Raw genomic sequence first — 15136 nt, forward strand, 5'->3', positions numbered from 1 at the left:
CCTCTCTTTTTTTTTCTTATTTAAATTTTATAAATGTTGTAGAATAAGAAACTGTATCTATACCTATTTATGATTGCAATATGTTTTTAGCTTGACTCACAATTATTATGTAACTTTTTATAAATGTTTGCATTTTTTTTATTCTATTTTTAATGTAAGGACAATAATTTCGTGTATTTTTATTTCTATAATTTGTAATAATTTAAAAAAAAAATATGATAAATCGTAAATCATGAGTTGTATTTTAATCAATTGTATTTTGTCTTTAAATGTTGTTTTGTATTTGAACACGCGCAGATAGATAGTGCGCGCAAATAAATGTTCTAGTCATTCTTAAAAAATTAAAGTCTTATCAATTAAAACTTGACATTTGCTAATAACTAAAATGCATATGTATAATATTACGCATTTTATATAAAATGTTGCATGTTCTAAAATTTTACTGTTATCGCAAGTATCACATTTCGAACATATGATACAGAATTGAAAGAAATACACACACATACGCACGCACATATGTAAGCATACAGAACATATACAATACGATGTCACATGATGTTCTTAATTCCTGTTGACAGTACGTGTTTCATACGTGATCATCTAAGAACAAATATTCGAGACTTATAACGTATGGTATATTTAAAACTTTTTAATACATAAAAGTGGTTTAAGAAAATCTTTTCAAATATTTGAAATCGAAACAAGGAAATAAAACATGTTTCTACTATTAGAGTTTATATTAATAATTATATTAAATAAAACGAACGCATATATCACGCAAGATAGTGAAATAATATTGCTGCCGTCATGGAACCCGACAGGCGAGGAGGAGGTACGCTTGTTTTTCTGTAATGTTTCACTTGCTACTTAACGTCCAAAGCGATATTTGAGAATTTTCATGTATTTTTGTATTACGTTACAATTTGCAGATACAATTAACCCTGAAGGCTTTTGGAAAATTGGTTCAGTTGAAACTGCGTAAAAACGATCAGATTGTATCGCCCACGTTTGAGGAGTGGAAATATAATGCAAATGGTGTCACAGAAATGTCGCAGTTAAAAGCTTTGGATTTTTGCTTCTATCTTCACAAGGATCATATCGGTTCTGCTGCCATCAACTTTTGTCAAGACAATGGATTGGTCAGTAATAACATATGAGAAGCAGCTGTTTGGAAATTGTTATGTTTCCAATTTCAATCTTTATTTTTTTTTATTTCATATACAAGCATGACACGCAAGAAAACAAATATATACTTTTTGAAAGTAGGAAGGACTCATTTTTGTAGAAAACGGTACATTGGAGATTCGGTCTTTGCGGAGCGAGTTTGCACCTTTGTCCTTAATCGACGACTTTTGCGTTAAAGAAGAAATTAATCTTTCGTTTGGCAAACCTCACCTTATTAAAACAGTGCAATATTTTGGTGATTCAAATCTGCATCATTGGAACAATTTTAAACCGAAGCGACGTCAAGTGCGAAATACGCAACAAAAATTAACCATAGATCTTGCCGTTTTCTTCGATGAAGCAGCATATCGTATATTCATGCCTCTTCTGGACAACAATAAGGAAAAAATACGCTATATGATATTAGCGCATGTAAATCGTATCCAAGCTGTGTTTTATCATCCTAGTTTGGGTGTCACTATTGATGTTTCGTTGGTACATTTGGACATTATGGAGAAACAGCCGGCACAAGTGCCAGTTATTGATAAGAATTATTTACAACTGCTTGTTTCGTTCTGCAAATACGCACATTTTCAGAATCCTCCGAACGATAATGATCCGCATCACTGGGACATTGGTCTTTATTTAACCGGAACAGATATTTATGGCTATACAGAAGTACCACTATTTGGTATTCAGAAGTACCTACAATTGAATAGTGGCCTTAAAGGGGCATCCATTGGCAATGGCGTATGCGACTCACTTGTATCATGCGCGATAGTAGAATTCCATGCGTCTGAAGTCATTTCCTTGGGTTTAAGATCATCTTCTTATGCTGTTCATGAGATTGGACATCTGTAAGTTTATATATACTAGTTTTATACGTATAAATTAAGTAAAAATTAAATTTTGTATTAGAATTTATTTAATCGCGCAGTTTAAAGTAAACAACTAAAGAAAGTTTTCTAAAAAATTTTATTTTTTAATTGATTCTTTAAATACGTTAATTATGAATATATTAAGAAATATGTAAAAATATTTTAATTAAATACTGAAATGTAAAACACATTTCCAAGATTAATAGTCTTATTATTCAATTCAAGTTTAGGATTGGATCACGACACGGGAAGCACATACATCATGTCAGAATACGATAGCACTAAAACTCTGATGGTATGGTCTCCGAAAAGTCGTAACGAAATAAAAGGACTCTGGGAAAGAAAAGAATGTCTTCGAGACCATACGAAACCCGAAAGGCGCGGTGACCCATATCTATTCGATAGCTTGATTCATTATGATTTACCCGGAAGAGAATGGACTGCCAAAGCACAATGTGAAGTATCTTTGCGCGACAAAGATGCGAACGTTGTCACGTTACATGATATATGTAAATATTTACAATGCGAAACCCCTCACAAGAATACATATTATTTCATGGGACCTGCGCTAGCTGGTGGGTTTTTTTATTTTGATTAAATTTTCTATAGCTTTAAATTTATCGAGTTTGTTTTCAGGAACTCATTGCGCTCTTGGCATGGAATGTCGTGACGGAAAATGCGTACCCGTTATCGAACCGCCATACATTTTTAAGTATTGTGAAGACGATAACTGGAGTGAATGGAAGGAAGACTCCTGTAAAAGCAGTTGTATCAAAAAATTCATAGGTGTATTAGTCAAACGACGTTTTTGTAAACATCAGAATCGCAGAACAGCGAATTGCATTGGACCATATTACGATGCATTGGACCAGATTACGAAACGTGGTTCTGTGCGATGATTCTTCACTATGCAGTGGAAAACGCAAGACGATCGCCGAATTTACTGCCATGAAATGCGCCGAATTGAACCGTCTCATGCACGTCTTTAGACTGGAAATGAAACCGGGATTGCAGGCTCGTCATGAAGCCAGTGAGCCGTGGAAAGCCTGTACTATACATTGTGTAATAAAGAATTATCATAATCATTACGCGCCACGCTCAGAAATGCTCAACTATGGTCTCAGTCCATATTTTCCCGATGGAACGTGGTGTCACAAAGAAGATAGTCAAGATTATTATTGCCGCCAGCATCACTGTCTGCCGCATAACTGCTCATTGTAAGAGAATTGGGCGGGACATTATCTACTCACACGGAAGATAAACCTCTAATGGATGTCCACTAGATGTCCATCATGGAGATTTCAAATCTCTATTAGACGTCCATGTAATCTTTTATAGATGTCTACTAGACCAGTGCTCGGAATTATTTCAGCTTTTCGGCCATTTCTCGTGGTATACGCCTCCTTTCCTCTCCTTACCGTGCGCGATAGCCGCTCCTAACGCTCGATGGCGCTGGCCCTTGCGGCTGTCGCGCGCGCGGAAAGGAGAGGAAAGGAGGCGTATACTCCGAGCAGAGAGAAGACTGAGAGTAGACATGCCCGCATTTTACATGTTTCCGTGGGTTAGCGCCTCTATGTGCACAAAACGTGCACATTGAACTACGTAGCCAATGTCCACGAATCCCGTAGGCAATGTTCACGATCTTTTGGGTCTCTTCCGTGCTACGTCCACGACTTTTTGGTTCCGATATGTGCTATATCTACAAAGTGTCGATAATGCATACTTGTAAAACATGATTATGTATATCAATCAGATTTGAAATAATACACACGTATTGTAAATTATTTGCAACATGCAACTGCATACTTTTTTTTAAAACCAATGTGTTTTCTTTATACCAATTGATTCGTCTCATTATTTTATGCATAAAAGTATTAAGGTAAAATTCCCAAAAATTGAATGTTTTACAAGATATTTTGTATTTTATGTCAAAATACTGTAATTTACAAGCCTCATAACTCGAAAAGTACTTAATGAAAAATAACTTCATTATAGTGTTTTAAAAAGCTCTTGACACCAGCTATTAGATTTTGGAATAAAAAATAGGGGTTTCCATTTTAAAAAATTACTCTGACCTTCAAATGACCTTCAAGGTCACGGTCAAGGTCAAATCCAAGATCACCATTGAAAAGCCAGAGAAATTTCCTAAAACTTTTGTATTTAACATTTTTTCGTAAAATGCCTTTCTCAAAACTTATTCGGGGGTTTCCATACTTTTGCCTCACCCTGTATATTTTCCACATTATAAGATATTCCTTGGCGTTCAGAGTTTTAATTTTGATAAATAATTTACTATTTTATTTTTTGCCTTCTATTGTATTTTTAAAATTTTTATCTGTAGATTTGTCAACGTAATCCAATATAAAAATTAATTTTACTTGATTAAAATTCCACGTTTTAAAGCTTTTTGAGCGTTTTTCTATTTCGTATTGTAACACAAATAAATAAATATATGAATAAAAATTAAATTAATAAATGCTCACGCAATAGAAATGTCACGAAACACGTCGCTTTGCGTGAAAACGGCTGCCAACGCAATAAATTTCGATTAAATAAATCTTTCGAAATACGCAATTTAATCGATGTACAATGCGAAATTTGTTACACAATTCTTATTTATTGAGATATATAATTTGTATTTTCCATTTTCTATTACCTATTTGAAGTAAATCAATTGCGCAAAATTCCTTCTTTTATGATAGATAGATACTTGATGCTTGAATATTTATTTCTTTGTGAATATTGATTTATATTTAATTAAAATTGAATTGAGGTAATAAAGGATAAAAATTATAAAAAATTAATTTTGATAGTTATAAATTTGTATATAAATGACTCGTTAAACCGTGTATTTTGCAAAATTTATTTCATCGAGATTTATTGTGTGGAAAGTCGGTATTCATACACATACAAAACAGTATTTCTTTTTTAAACATTTTATTTCGAGGATATTTATTTTTAATTTTAACTTATATATTTATTTATATAAAAATATAAGACAACGTAAAACGTCGTAAATGTATTAAAATGCGGTATTTTAATGGAATAAAATCAATTCTCATCTTAGACAAGGCTAACGAGTTTAAAATAACGCTGCAAAAATTGTGATAATAATTTATTTATGAAAGTTTACATATTTATTTATATTTTAATGTTATGATATGACATAAAAAAGTGCTGTCAATGCTGTAAAACGCGAATATATTAATGAATACATTTCATTTTTATGCATAAAACATAGAAAGCGTATTCAAGTAGTTTAGGCGTAGTATAAACGCGACACAGACGACGTACAAAATTAACTATACGACTTTTTATTTCTCTTTGCTATCGTTGATTGTTATCGTGAATCCCGAACGTGCAATTATATTTTCGAGTTGTTTCTTTCATAATAATTAATCAAATTTTTGCCAATATATCGTATTATTATAAAATTTTAACAATGAGAGGAAGAGAAAACATAGTTCAGTTTTTAATTTGTTTTGTATTGATATAGTATACAGTATAAAATAAATGCTAAAGCAATAGTATAAAATAGATAAATGATAAAGATATAGTATAAAATAATAGTATATAGTTAATAAAATTTTATTTATAAATGTATAAAATATATTTAACTATACAACGCAAGAATGTTAGAGCACTAAATACACATTATTATAACCATTTCTTAGTTTATCACGTGTAATGAGAAACGTCACCATTTCCCCATGCTTTGCCATTAGAAATTTTTTTTCGCCATTTTTTTTGTCAGTAGATTTCGATGATAACTTCCTTTCTCGGTTATTACTATGCCATACGCCGTACAAGAAATACAGAACCAAATCTATGATAACACACAAACAGCTCGATATATTTAATTAATTTGTACACAAATACATATATTTGTTTTCTGGTAATACACTTATCAATTGTTATCGATTCGGCAAATATTTCCCATATTTGTTTATCCAACATCGTCATAAGATAAATGTTAACCAGTTGAGTGGTAGACTTTTCCGAAAGATTTGTGTCAAAAGTTAGAATATCGGAAAACGGTGAAACATGGGTTCAAAGTTTTCGAAAAAGCAACTTTTCGGAATGGGTGTGGATTCCCCCCCCCCCCCCGCCCCTGGGGGCGGGGGGCAGAATAGGGGTCTAAAATGTTAAATGGCACTATGGATCGAGTAGGGATTATTTGAAAGGGCGTTTCAAGACAAGAACAATGATTTTTGAAAATGTTTACTACGACTTTCCAGTTAAAAGTGGAGATGGATCAAAAAAGGGGGGAAGACTTCCGAAAAGCTATCACCTCCGATTTGGCTTATATTCAGCCTAAATACTTATTTTATCTAAATACTTATTTTATCTAGTAAATAATATTTCCAAATGGATTTTTGGCGCAAATGCCCCCTCCGCCCCCTAGCCCCCCTCAAAGGTTAAAAAATAAAACTGTTTTTGTTAATTGTTTCAGAAAATATTCATTGTACGAAAAAAGTTGTCAAACAAAAAATGAAGCTCATAAAAAGCTCTACAAATAAATATTTCACCTAACTCTAATATTTTAGTCGTTTTAACAATTAACAATCGCCATATTGGATCCGCCATTTTAAATTTTACAATTTTGACAATAGATTCGAGTTCAGCAGTCCAAAAAACCTTAGGATATCAACTTTTATGTAAATCTGTTGAAAATTAGTGAAGTTATTTAGAAATGTACATATATGATACATTACCACGTTTGGCACTTTTTTTTGTACATATATGATACATTACCACTCAACTGGTTAATTCAATATAACAATTATATGTATTACAAAATTATATATTTTAATGTGTGTAAAAGATAAAGAAACATTAAATAAAAATAAAAATTATACCTGCAAAATCACACCTAAAAAATAAAAACTTAATTAAAATCTGAAAAATTAAAATATTAAGTTAAAATCTGAAAATAATTATAGATAAAAAATTAAAATTTTTATGACGCTACATCAAACAGCATGTTAAAAAACTTTCTTAAAAGCATTAACCAGATATACATATACATATCAAATATATAAATATAAAAGATAAAGAAACATTAAATAAAAGTCTGAAAAATCATACCTGACAAATTACACCTAAAAAATAAAAGCATTTAATAAAAATCTAAAAAATATTTATTTTGTTTTAGGAAACTATTCTTCATTTTTCATTGTCATAATATATCATTGTTCGATAACCTAAAACAAATAAATGTGAATATTGTCGAATTGGAAATTTTATTTTGTACATTTATATTCATATTGTACATTTATTGAAGATTCCATTTGCATCGTTTTACATATAAGAGATCGACTACAACGGTAATCGCAATTATGTAAGAAATTGAAAAAAACATTCATATCTCTTAAGTGATAAGTAGATAATCGCAAAAAAATACAAATGAAATTTCCAAATAAACGAAACATTTTTTTATCGAAAAATGAATAGAGGAAAATATATGTAACAATATATAACAAAATAATTTAAAATAGAATTAACAATAATTTGTTTTATATTACCTTTTTATATATTTTCTTATATATATTGCCCTCTTAATTTTTCACTGAAATAATACACAAAATAACATAAAACAAAAATAATATTAAATAAAAGAAAGATGTACCCTCATCATTCCTTTGAACTCGATATTTCAATTATAAAAATTAATATAATAGTTTATTTGCTATCAAGATGTCAATAAAGACGTTTAAACGTTTAAAAGATTTATGGAAAATTTAAAAAATTTTATTTGAAAAGAGCAAAGTATCTTATAAAACTGTAGAAAACTTTCCTATCGTGAAAGTTATTTTCTATATATTTAAACATCTAAACGCCTTACTTTCAATATAATGCTTTATTTGCGCAAGAAACATCTTTCGTTTTTCGAAAGAGAATCTTGCTGTTTGCCCACCCGAAGTTTTATCATTATTTTTGTCATCAATAAACTACAAACTCACTGTCAAAGCAGAAGTTTCAATATTTATCGATGCACAGAAATAAAAAAAATACAAAATTTATACAAAATTGTTTAATCCTGCCTAACAAAAAATCCTACCTAATAAAACAATTCTATCTAATAGAAAATCCTACCTAATAAACGATGTAGATATCTGAAAACTCGTGTAAATCAAATAAACCGAGAAACGCGGATAGAGGTAATGATTTAACGATTAACGATTTAATTTATAAGTATCGATTTAATATCACGTTATACGCATTTTCGTGTACGCAAATGACATCTCTCACTTGAGAGAATTCCGAGGATAACGACCTCGGCGTTTTTCGAGTGATGCTTAGCGCAGAGCTCAGCTCAGTTACCGCTATTTGCATCGAAAATCCGAGAGCGATTGTCTCGATGTTTCTCGCAGGACTCTAGCGCAGAGCTCAGCTCAGTTTTCGCTAGTTGCGTCCGAAATTTGTATTGATAGTCGACCATTGTTCAATGTTCGATCATATCAATGTTTCGAGATCCGTGCTCGACCATCATCAATGGGACCACGAATTTCGAAAGTCCATGCTCAACCATGGGATCAACACTGGAACTACCGACGATTAACATATACCAACTTCTATTTCTTTTTTCTTTTTTTATAAAAAGTGATAAAGAGAAAAAGTACATTAATTAATTAAATTATTTAACACAATGCAACAAGTCACAGAAAAAAATCTCAACAAATACATTATAAATTTAAATAATTATTCTAAAACGAATAAACCTGTCATTTTGACCGCTTTGGTAGTTTTAGTGTTAAGCCATAGGACCACGGATGCATGGGTAGGCTAGGAAAGATTGCGAAGAAATTGACGTATAGCAAGAATAAATATATATTTCAAAATTGTAAATAAATTGTTAATAAAACATGCACTCCTTTTTTATTAAATAAATTATTTCAAATATATCATAATTCATTAATATATTTACGTTTGTGTAAAAGAATTTTCTTTTTCATTTTTAATTTACATTTGTGATACATTTGTGGTACATATGTATTTAAAATTTTTCTTACTTTTGCTTTTCAACGCCAATTTATAATATTTAATCCTGGAAAGATATAAAAAAATAAACCACTTACCGTAGGGAAGGAAGAAATGAAAGTACACATTTACACACAGAAAAGGAATTTTGCTATCGCAATAAAATAATCGTTGCTAGTGCATGTTAAATATGTTAGCGATAAAATTTCGCTATTGTAACTACTTTTACAGATTATTCAATATGCAACAAATCTGGTTTGTTCAAAAAATCGACAAATTTTGAGATGAGAAAACAAGTTAAAATTCGCTGTTACAACAAAATAATTAATTTTTAATAAATTTATTTTACTATTGCAATGAATTGTCGCCATTAATACAAACTTTGATAATAAGATAAAAATAAATTTCTTATTATATATTAGCAATATAATTTGTGCAGATTTAAAAACTAATTTCGGTAAATAAAATTATTATCTATAACAAATCTCTTTGCTGTTCAAATAATAATCAACTGTAAGAAATTTTGCTACGATAGCTTATATAAAATTTACTGCGGCAGCAAATACTTTTTTTCTATGTATTAACAAATTTTATCTTTTATTTTATGTATAATCTTTTTTTTTAAATATTTTTTTTCTTCTATTTTTTCTTATATAAAAAAATATAAATAAATATATAAACATATATAAATATATAAACATAAGTACATTATTTAGAATAAAAATATATTAGGTTATTTAAAAAATTTGTAATAATTTTTATAATAAAATTGAAAACTATTTTTATATGTTTAGAGTCATCTTTGTTTAGTAATATATGCACCATTGTTTTCGACAACTTTTGGCCATCTTTAACAACTTGTGCATACATTATTAAATAAAGATATATAAACATATAAAAATTGTTTTCAATTCTGTCATCAAAAAATTCTACAAACTCTCTGAATAATTCAATATATTTTGTTCTGATCTGTCAATCATGAAATACATTTAGGAAATATTCCAGGATTAAATATTCATCAACGCATCTAAGTCCTAGCCTATCCATTTTAAGATAATAAATCGAAGAAATAGTGTACCTTTTATAATTTTATTCAAAGTATTCTGGTGTATGATTATATTTTTAATATTATATGATTAATATTTAATATATATGGATTCAAAGGGCTATTAGACTGATGAAAGTTGCTTCAACTTCGGGCTCAATCAAAATCAAAATTAGAAACACTTTGCTTTTTTTTAATGTATTAGTAACACATAATTAAATTTAATATAAATTAAAACTAAAAAAATAAGTACTTCGTTCTTTTAAAAACAAATGCACGTACAACTCAAAATACTTTTAAAAAATACAAGAGAATAAAACTTTGATATAACTACTATAAGGCAATAAAAATTATACGACCTGCAAAGTGTCTCGCGTTTATATATTTTTACACCATTATTTGATCCATTATCTTAATAATAAAAGACAAATTAAACTAACTCACCGATCGATGCGCAGCAGCGGAGTTGTCGTTCTGTTGATCTGCATAGTTGATCTGTAAAACACGAAATAAATCAAAATTATAGCAGCGTTCACAATATGAAATATTTGTGAAATCATAAAAAATATTGAGTACATCGAACTTTTAATTCGTTTTCTAAGCAAATATGTAATAAAAGAATTATTAAAAAAGTTTAATTATTTAAATAAAAAGTAAAAAAATATGCGAATAAATTCTAATAATGATAAATATTAACTAATGTGAATTTTTTGTCTTTCAAATATTTTAATGTGTGTACAATATTTTTAACAAATAAATGAATTATTGCTTACCGTAAAGTTGCTCCGCCGGCGCCCGATGCTCCTCCTGAGCCTCCTCCTCCTCTCAGTGGTCCTTCGAAGCACTCACATTGAATCTCACGCGTTCGCGGCGCATGCATTGCTCGCATGCGTACCTGAATACGAAAATCGCGCGATACTTAAAACGGCACTCCCGACATCACAGGCGAATCGAACCGAATTGTCCAAGCTGTGACGTTACGCGCGAATTCCGTCCGCGTTTCAGACGACCACATTTACCAATTGGGGCACGATTCTCTCAAAACAGAAGGCAAAGATAAGCTTGAAGAAGATGAGGTGATTAGTCATCCAATCAACCGACTAGATACAAGACATCTGAAAAGCAATCGGTAGCGTTTGACTAACTCCGGTAGCCGTCCTCGACTACCTTTGACAGTCCGGCTATCTGTACAACTAGCGCGCTGCACGTAGAACCGAAGATTGCCCTGCCGTAGTGGAGATTTTATGATTGAAACCGACCTTTCCCTCCCCCGAGCCAAGCCTAAAGTCAAAAAAAATCGTGTCCCAATATTTGTCATACAGCAAAAATGCGTTCATCTATAGATTCGCTATAACTCTCGGCATTAACGGCACTCTCGACGCGCATTTTGTTATACTATACGACGGAACGAATATATTTTGTAGCACCGATTACGCGCACAAAGTTGATCTGTAAAATAAAAAAATAAATGCAGATTAGTGTTTTTGAAATAATTAATATTTATAAAATAATTACTGCGCACATTAAACTTTATATTCGTTTATTTATGCACACGTCTAAACAAAGAATTAAATTTTTAAATTTAAATTTAACTCAAATTTACTTGAAATAAATTAAGGAATATAATTGTATTATTCACTTATGCTTCTGAAGCTTTGTTATATCATATTGTGATCATTCTGTGTGTAATACGGATACATAGTTCTATCTTTTATTTTAATCAAAATAGCTCTTTGATTGAAACAATACTGGTGTTTTAAATCAGTCCCTGCACTATTATTTTTAAAAAATAACGTTTTTAACGATAAATTACTTACCACAATGTTGTTTTGCCGTCGCCTGATGCCTCCTAGGCCCCCTAGACGGGCCGCATCCAGGTCGGTTGGGCCAAAGTAAGGGCCTTAATCCTCGAGGAGAGGCCCTTACAATGTTTTAGGAGCTGCAGAAAAAATAAAGGTGGGGGAGGCGGGAACCCCGGACGCGGCCTTGGCCCCCGCGTCAGCTCCCGCAGGAACGGTAATGGTGGTGGTGGGTGTTCCGAACGCGGCATTGGCCCCCGCGTCCGCCCCCACAGAAAACAACAAGGAGGTGGGCACATCGAGCGTGGCATTGGCCCCCGCGCCCGCCCAAAAATCAATCGCGGAGGCGACCTCAGAGGAGGATGAGACCCCCTGGATTAAGCCGAAGGAGGAGAGGCCCAAGGGGGACTTTGAACGGCGTGGTGTTGGCAAACACAAGCCAACACCGACCGCTAAGGAGTCAGAGGTGATCAGCAACTGGAAGATTCCGACTAGGGCCGTGCCACCCTTAAGGATCCTCCAGGCGAATGTGAACCACTCCGCCGTGGCACAGGATTTGTTCCTACAAACCATGGCGGAGGGTGGATTTGAATTGGGGGTGGCCACGGAGCTCTACTGGAGGACCACCCCCATTGGTTTACGGATCCCACGGGTGAGGGGGTCGCCATCTACTGGCGGCCCACCGCGAACTTCTTCCCAAGCTCCAAGTTTGGGGCCGGGCTGGGCTACGTAACGGTGGAGTGGGAGGATTATTTTATCCTCGGGTGTTACGTCTTACCGAGGTGGAAGCTCCCCTCCTTTAAAACCTTCCTGTCAGGGCTTGGGGACTGCATTCGTAGATGCCTCTCCCGACCCACCATTGTTGCGGGGGATTTCAACACCTGGTCGATGTTATGGAATTCTTCGCGAACCGACAGGAGGGGGGGGAGATAGGGCGGCGGCACTCGGCCTGTGTCTGTTAAACACAGGCTCGAGGAGCACCTGCGTGCGTACCCGGAGGGAGTCCATCGTGGATCTCACGTAGACTTCTCCGTCAGCCGCACGCGGGGTTACGGGTTGGAGGGTGGAAGAAGACCTGGACTCGGGTTCCGATCATCGATATATCGTGATCGAGGCCTCGACCACCTCAACCGTAACGCTCGGCCGTCGCCGGCGTAGCACCCCGAAAAGGGGCTGGGTCCTTCGGAAGATGGAGGAGGACGTCCTGATGGCGGTTGTTTTGGCGGAATCCTAGCCGATGCCATCCGGTCAGGCCGTATACTTGGATCAGGAAGCCATGAGGGTCGTGGGCATGGTTGAAAACGCGTGTGACGCGTCCATGCCACGATCTAAATGGTCCCCCAGTAGGACGATGCACTGGTGGACCGGGGAGATCGCCGAGCTTAGGCGTCTTTCCTCGGCCGCCAGGCGCAGATTCCTGCGAACACGCAGAAGAGGGGATCACGCCGAAACGACTATAGCTTTGGAGAGGTTTCGTGCGGCGCAAAACGCCCTCCGAGCCGCCATCGAAACAGCGAAGGCCAGGGTGTGAAAGGAGCTTATTTCCACCCTGGACCGGGAATCCGTGGGGACGTCTCTTCAAGATAGTTCTCAAGAAGTTGAAACCAAGGGCGCCCCCGACTGCAAAGAAACTTAAACCGGAATTTTTCGGGAATATTGTGGACACACTGTTCCTAGTAGGGGGAACTATCATCCCTCCCCCCCACGGTTGGGGAGGTGTGGCCCGAGGAGCCGGCAGTCTCGGCAGAGGAAATGTCCGCAGTGCGGGCCAGGCTTGGCGGTGCGGCCAAGGCGTCTAGACCCGACGGAACTCCCGGCAGGTCATGGGCCCTGGCGACGAGGGTGCTGGGCGATCGGATGGGGCGGCTGTTCACCGCCTGCCTCAGATCCGGTGCCTTCTCCTCGCGGTGGAGGAGAGCCAATCTGGTTCTCCTCCAAAAAGATGGCAAGCCGCCGGAGCAACCCTCCGCATACCGGCCTATATGCTTGCTGGATGAGGCGGGTAAGCTCTATGAGCGAGTAATCGTAGGACGCCTCGTTCAGCACCTGTCTCGGGATGGTCCCACTTCAAGTGATAAACAATACGGCTTCCGGGAGGGACGGTCGACTTTGGATGCAATACGCCACGTCTGTTTTTTCTCGGAGGCCGTAGTGGAGAAGGGGGGGGGAGGTGGCACTAGCGGTATTGTTGGATATTGTGAACGCCTTCAACTCCCTCCCCTGGGACTGTCTGGGGCAGCATTTGAACATCTTCAGCTGCTCCCGTATCTCCGGGCAGTCCTGTGGGACTACCTCCGGGGCAGAACGTTCGCATACAAGGACGGAACAGGCGCGGTGTGCGAGAGGAGGATGTACCGCGGGGTTCCACAGGGGTCTGTTTTGGGCCTGATGCTGTGGAATTTCGGGTACGATGTAGTGCTTCGAGCGGTCCTTCCCCCTGGCTTTGACGTCGTCTGTTACGCCGACGACACACTTGTCATGGCTCGGGGGGAGGATTGAAAAGAGGCCGCGGCTGTAGCAACCGCAGCCGTGGCCAGCGTAATGCGCGTAATACGGGGCCTAGGATTAGAGGTGGCTCCTCAAAAGACAAAAACCCTGTTCTTCTACAAGAAAAAAGAAGCCCTGTTCTTCTACAAGAAGACAGGAGGAAGACCACCTCCGACATACATTAACGTCGGAGGGTCCCGAATCCCTGTGGGGTTCCAGATAAAATATCTGGGCTTTACCCTGGATGGACTCTAAGAGTTCATACAGCATTTCGATGCTCTAGCTCCCAGAGTGGACCTCCCAGGATGGCGAAAGCGTTGTGTCGCCTCCTGCCCAATCTCGACGATCCAGGTGCCAAAGTCCGGCACCTTTACACGAACACCGTCCGATTGGTATTTCTTTACGGGGCACCGATTTGGGCAAACGACTGATGGCCAATAAACGCGCCAGCGCCTTGGTGCGTAAGGCCGATCGGCGCATGGCCATCAGGGTCGCCCGTTGTTATCGGACGGTGTCGTACGTGGCGTCCACGACCCTGGCAAAGGTGCTCCCGTTCGACCTAGTCGCTAGTTCGCGCGCCGAAGCTTATCGGTGCGCGATTGAGGTCGGACGGAGTGGCATTTCCCCGGAAATCATTTCCAAGAAAATGGAAAGGGAAAAGGCGAGGGCCCGGAGGTGGGCGCTCAGAGAGTGGAAACACCGACTGGGCGAACACAATACTCCGGGTCTTCCGGAACTGAAGACCGTCGAGACTATCCAGCCCTGCCTACAGAAGTGGGTAG

General features: G+C 36.4%; 1 protein-coding gene and 1 long non-coding RNA gene across 3 annotated transcripts in view; one reads left to right on the forward strand and one right to left on the reverse strand.

Annotated features, from left to right (window-relative positions):
* Nucleotides 1-102: 102 nt before the first annotated feature.
* On the forward strand, nucleotides 103-4842 carry LOC105673467 (A disintegrin and metalloproteinase with thrombospondin motifs 2-like). Of its 2 annotated transcripts, XM_067352303.1 has the most exons (6): nucleotides 103-832; nucleotides 930-1139; nucleotides 1267-1659; nucleotides 1762-2021; nucleotides 2268-2617; nucleotides 2679-4842. In XM_067352303.1, the coding sequence occupies exons 1-6, from the start codon at nucleotides 716-718 to the stop codon at nucleotides 2939-2941; spliced, it is 1593 nt and encodes a 530-aa protein (XP_067208404.1). In that variant the 5' UTR covers nucleotides 103-715; the 3' UTR covers nucleotides 2942-4842. The 2 variants fall into 2 exon arrangements, with proteins under 2 accessions (XP_067208404.1, XP_012224545.2); XM_012369122.2 differs by having other exon boundaries at nucleotides 104-832; nucleotides 1267-2021.
* A 5070-nt stretch (nucleotides 4843-9912) lies between these two features.
* Nucleotides 9913-15136, reverse strand: part of LOC136998921 (uncharacterized) — a 29309-nt gene continuing 24085 nt past the window's right edge. The window contains exon 3 of the long non-coding RNA XR_010889434.1: nucleotides 9913-11517. This is a non-coding gene — a long non-coding RNA (uncharacterized lncRNA). The remainder of the gene's footprint in view (nucleotides 11518-15136) is intronic.

The sequence above is a fragment of the Linepithema humile genome, chromosome 3 (genome assembly GCF_040581485.1).
Source record: "Linepithema humile isolate Giens D197 chromosome 3, Lhum_UNIL_v1.0, whole genome shotgun sequence".
In the NCBI taxonomy this organism is placed as follows: Eukaryota; Metazoa; Arthropoda; class Insecta; order Hymenoptera; family Formicidae; genus Linepithema; species Linepithema humile.

What these genes read in the sequence shown, in the direction of transcription:
- LOC105673467 (XM_012369122.2), top strand. Translation starts at nt 716, where the DNA reads ATGTTTCTACTATTAGAGTTTATATTAATAATTATATTAAATAAAACG. An exon ending in TTTGTCAAGACAATGGATTG is followed by an intron (nt 1,140 to 1,266) that starts GTCAGTAATAAC and finishes TTTTGAAAGTAG; the next exon opens with GAAGGACTCATTTTTGTAGA. An exon ending in CATGGGACCTGCGCTAGCTG is followed by an intron (nt 2,618 to 2,678) that starts GTGGGTTTTTTT and finishes GTTTGTTTTCAG; the next exon opens with GAACTCATTGCGCTCTTGGC.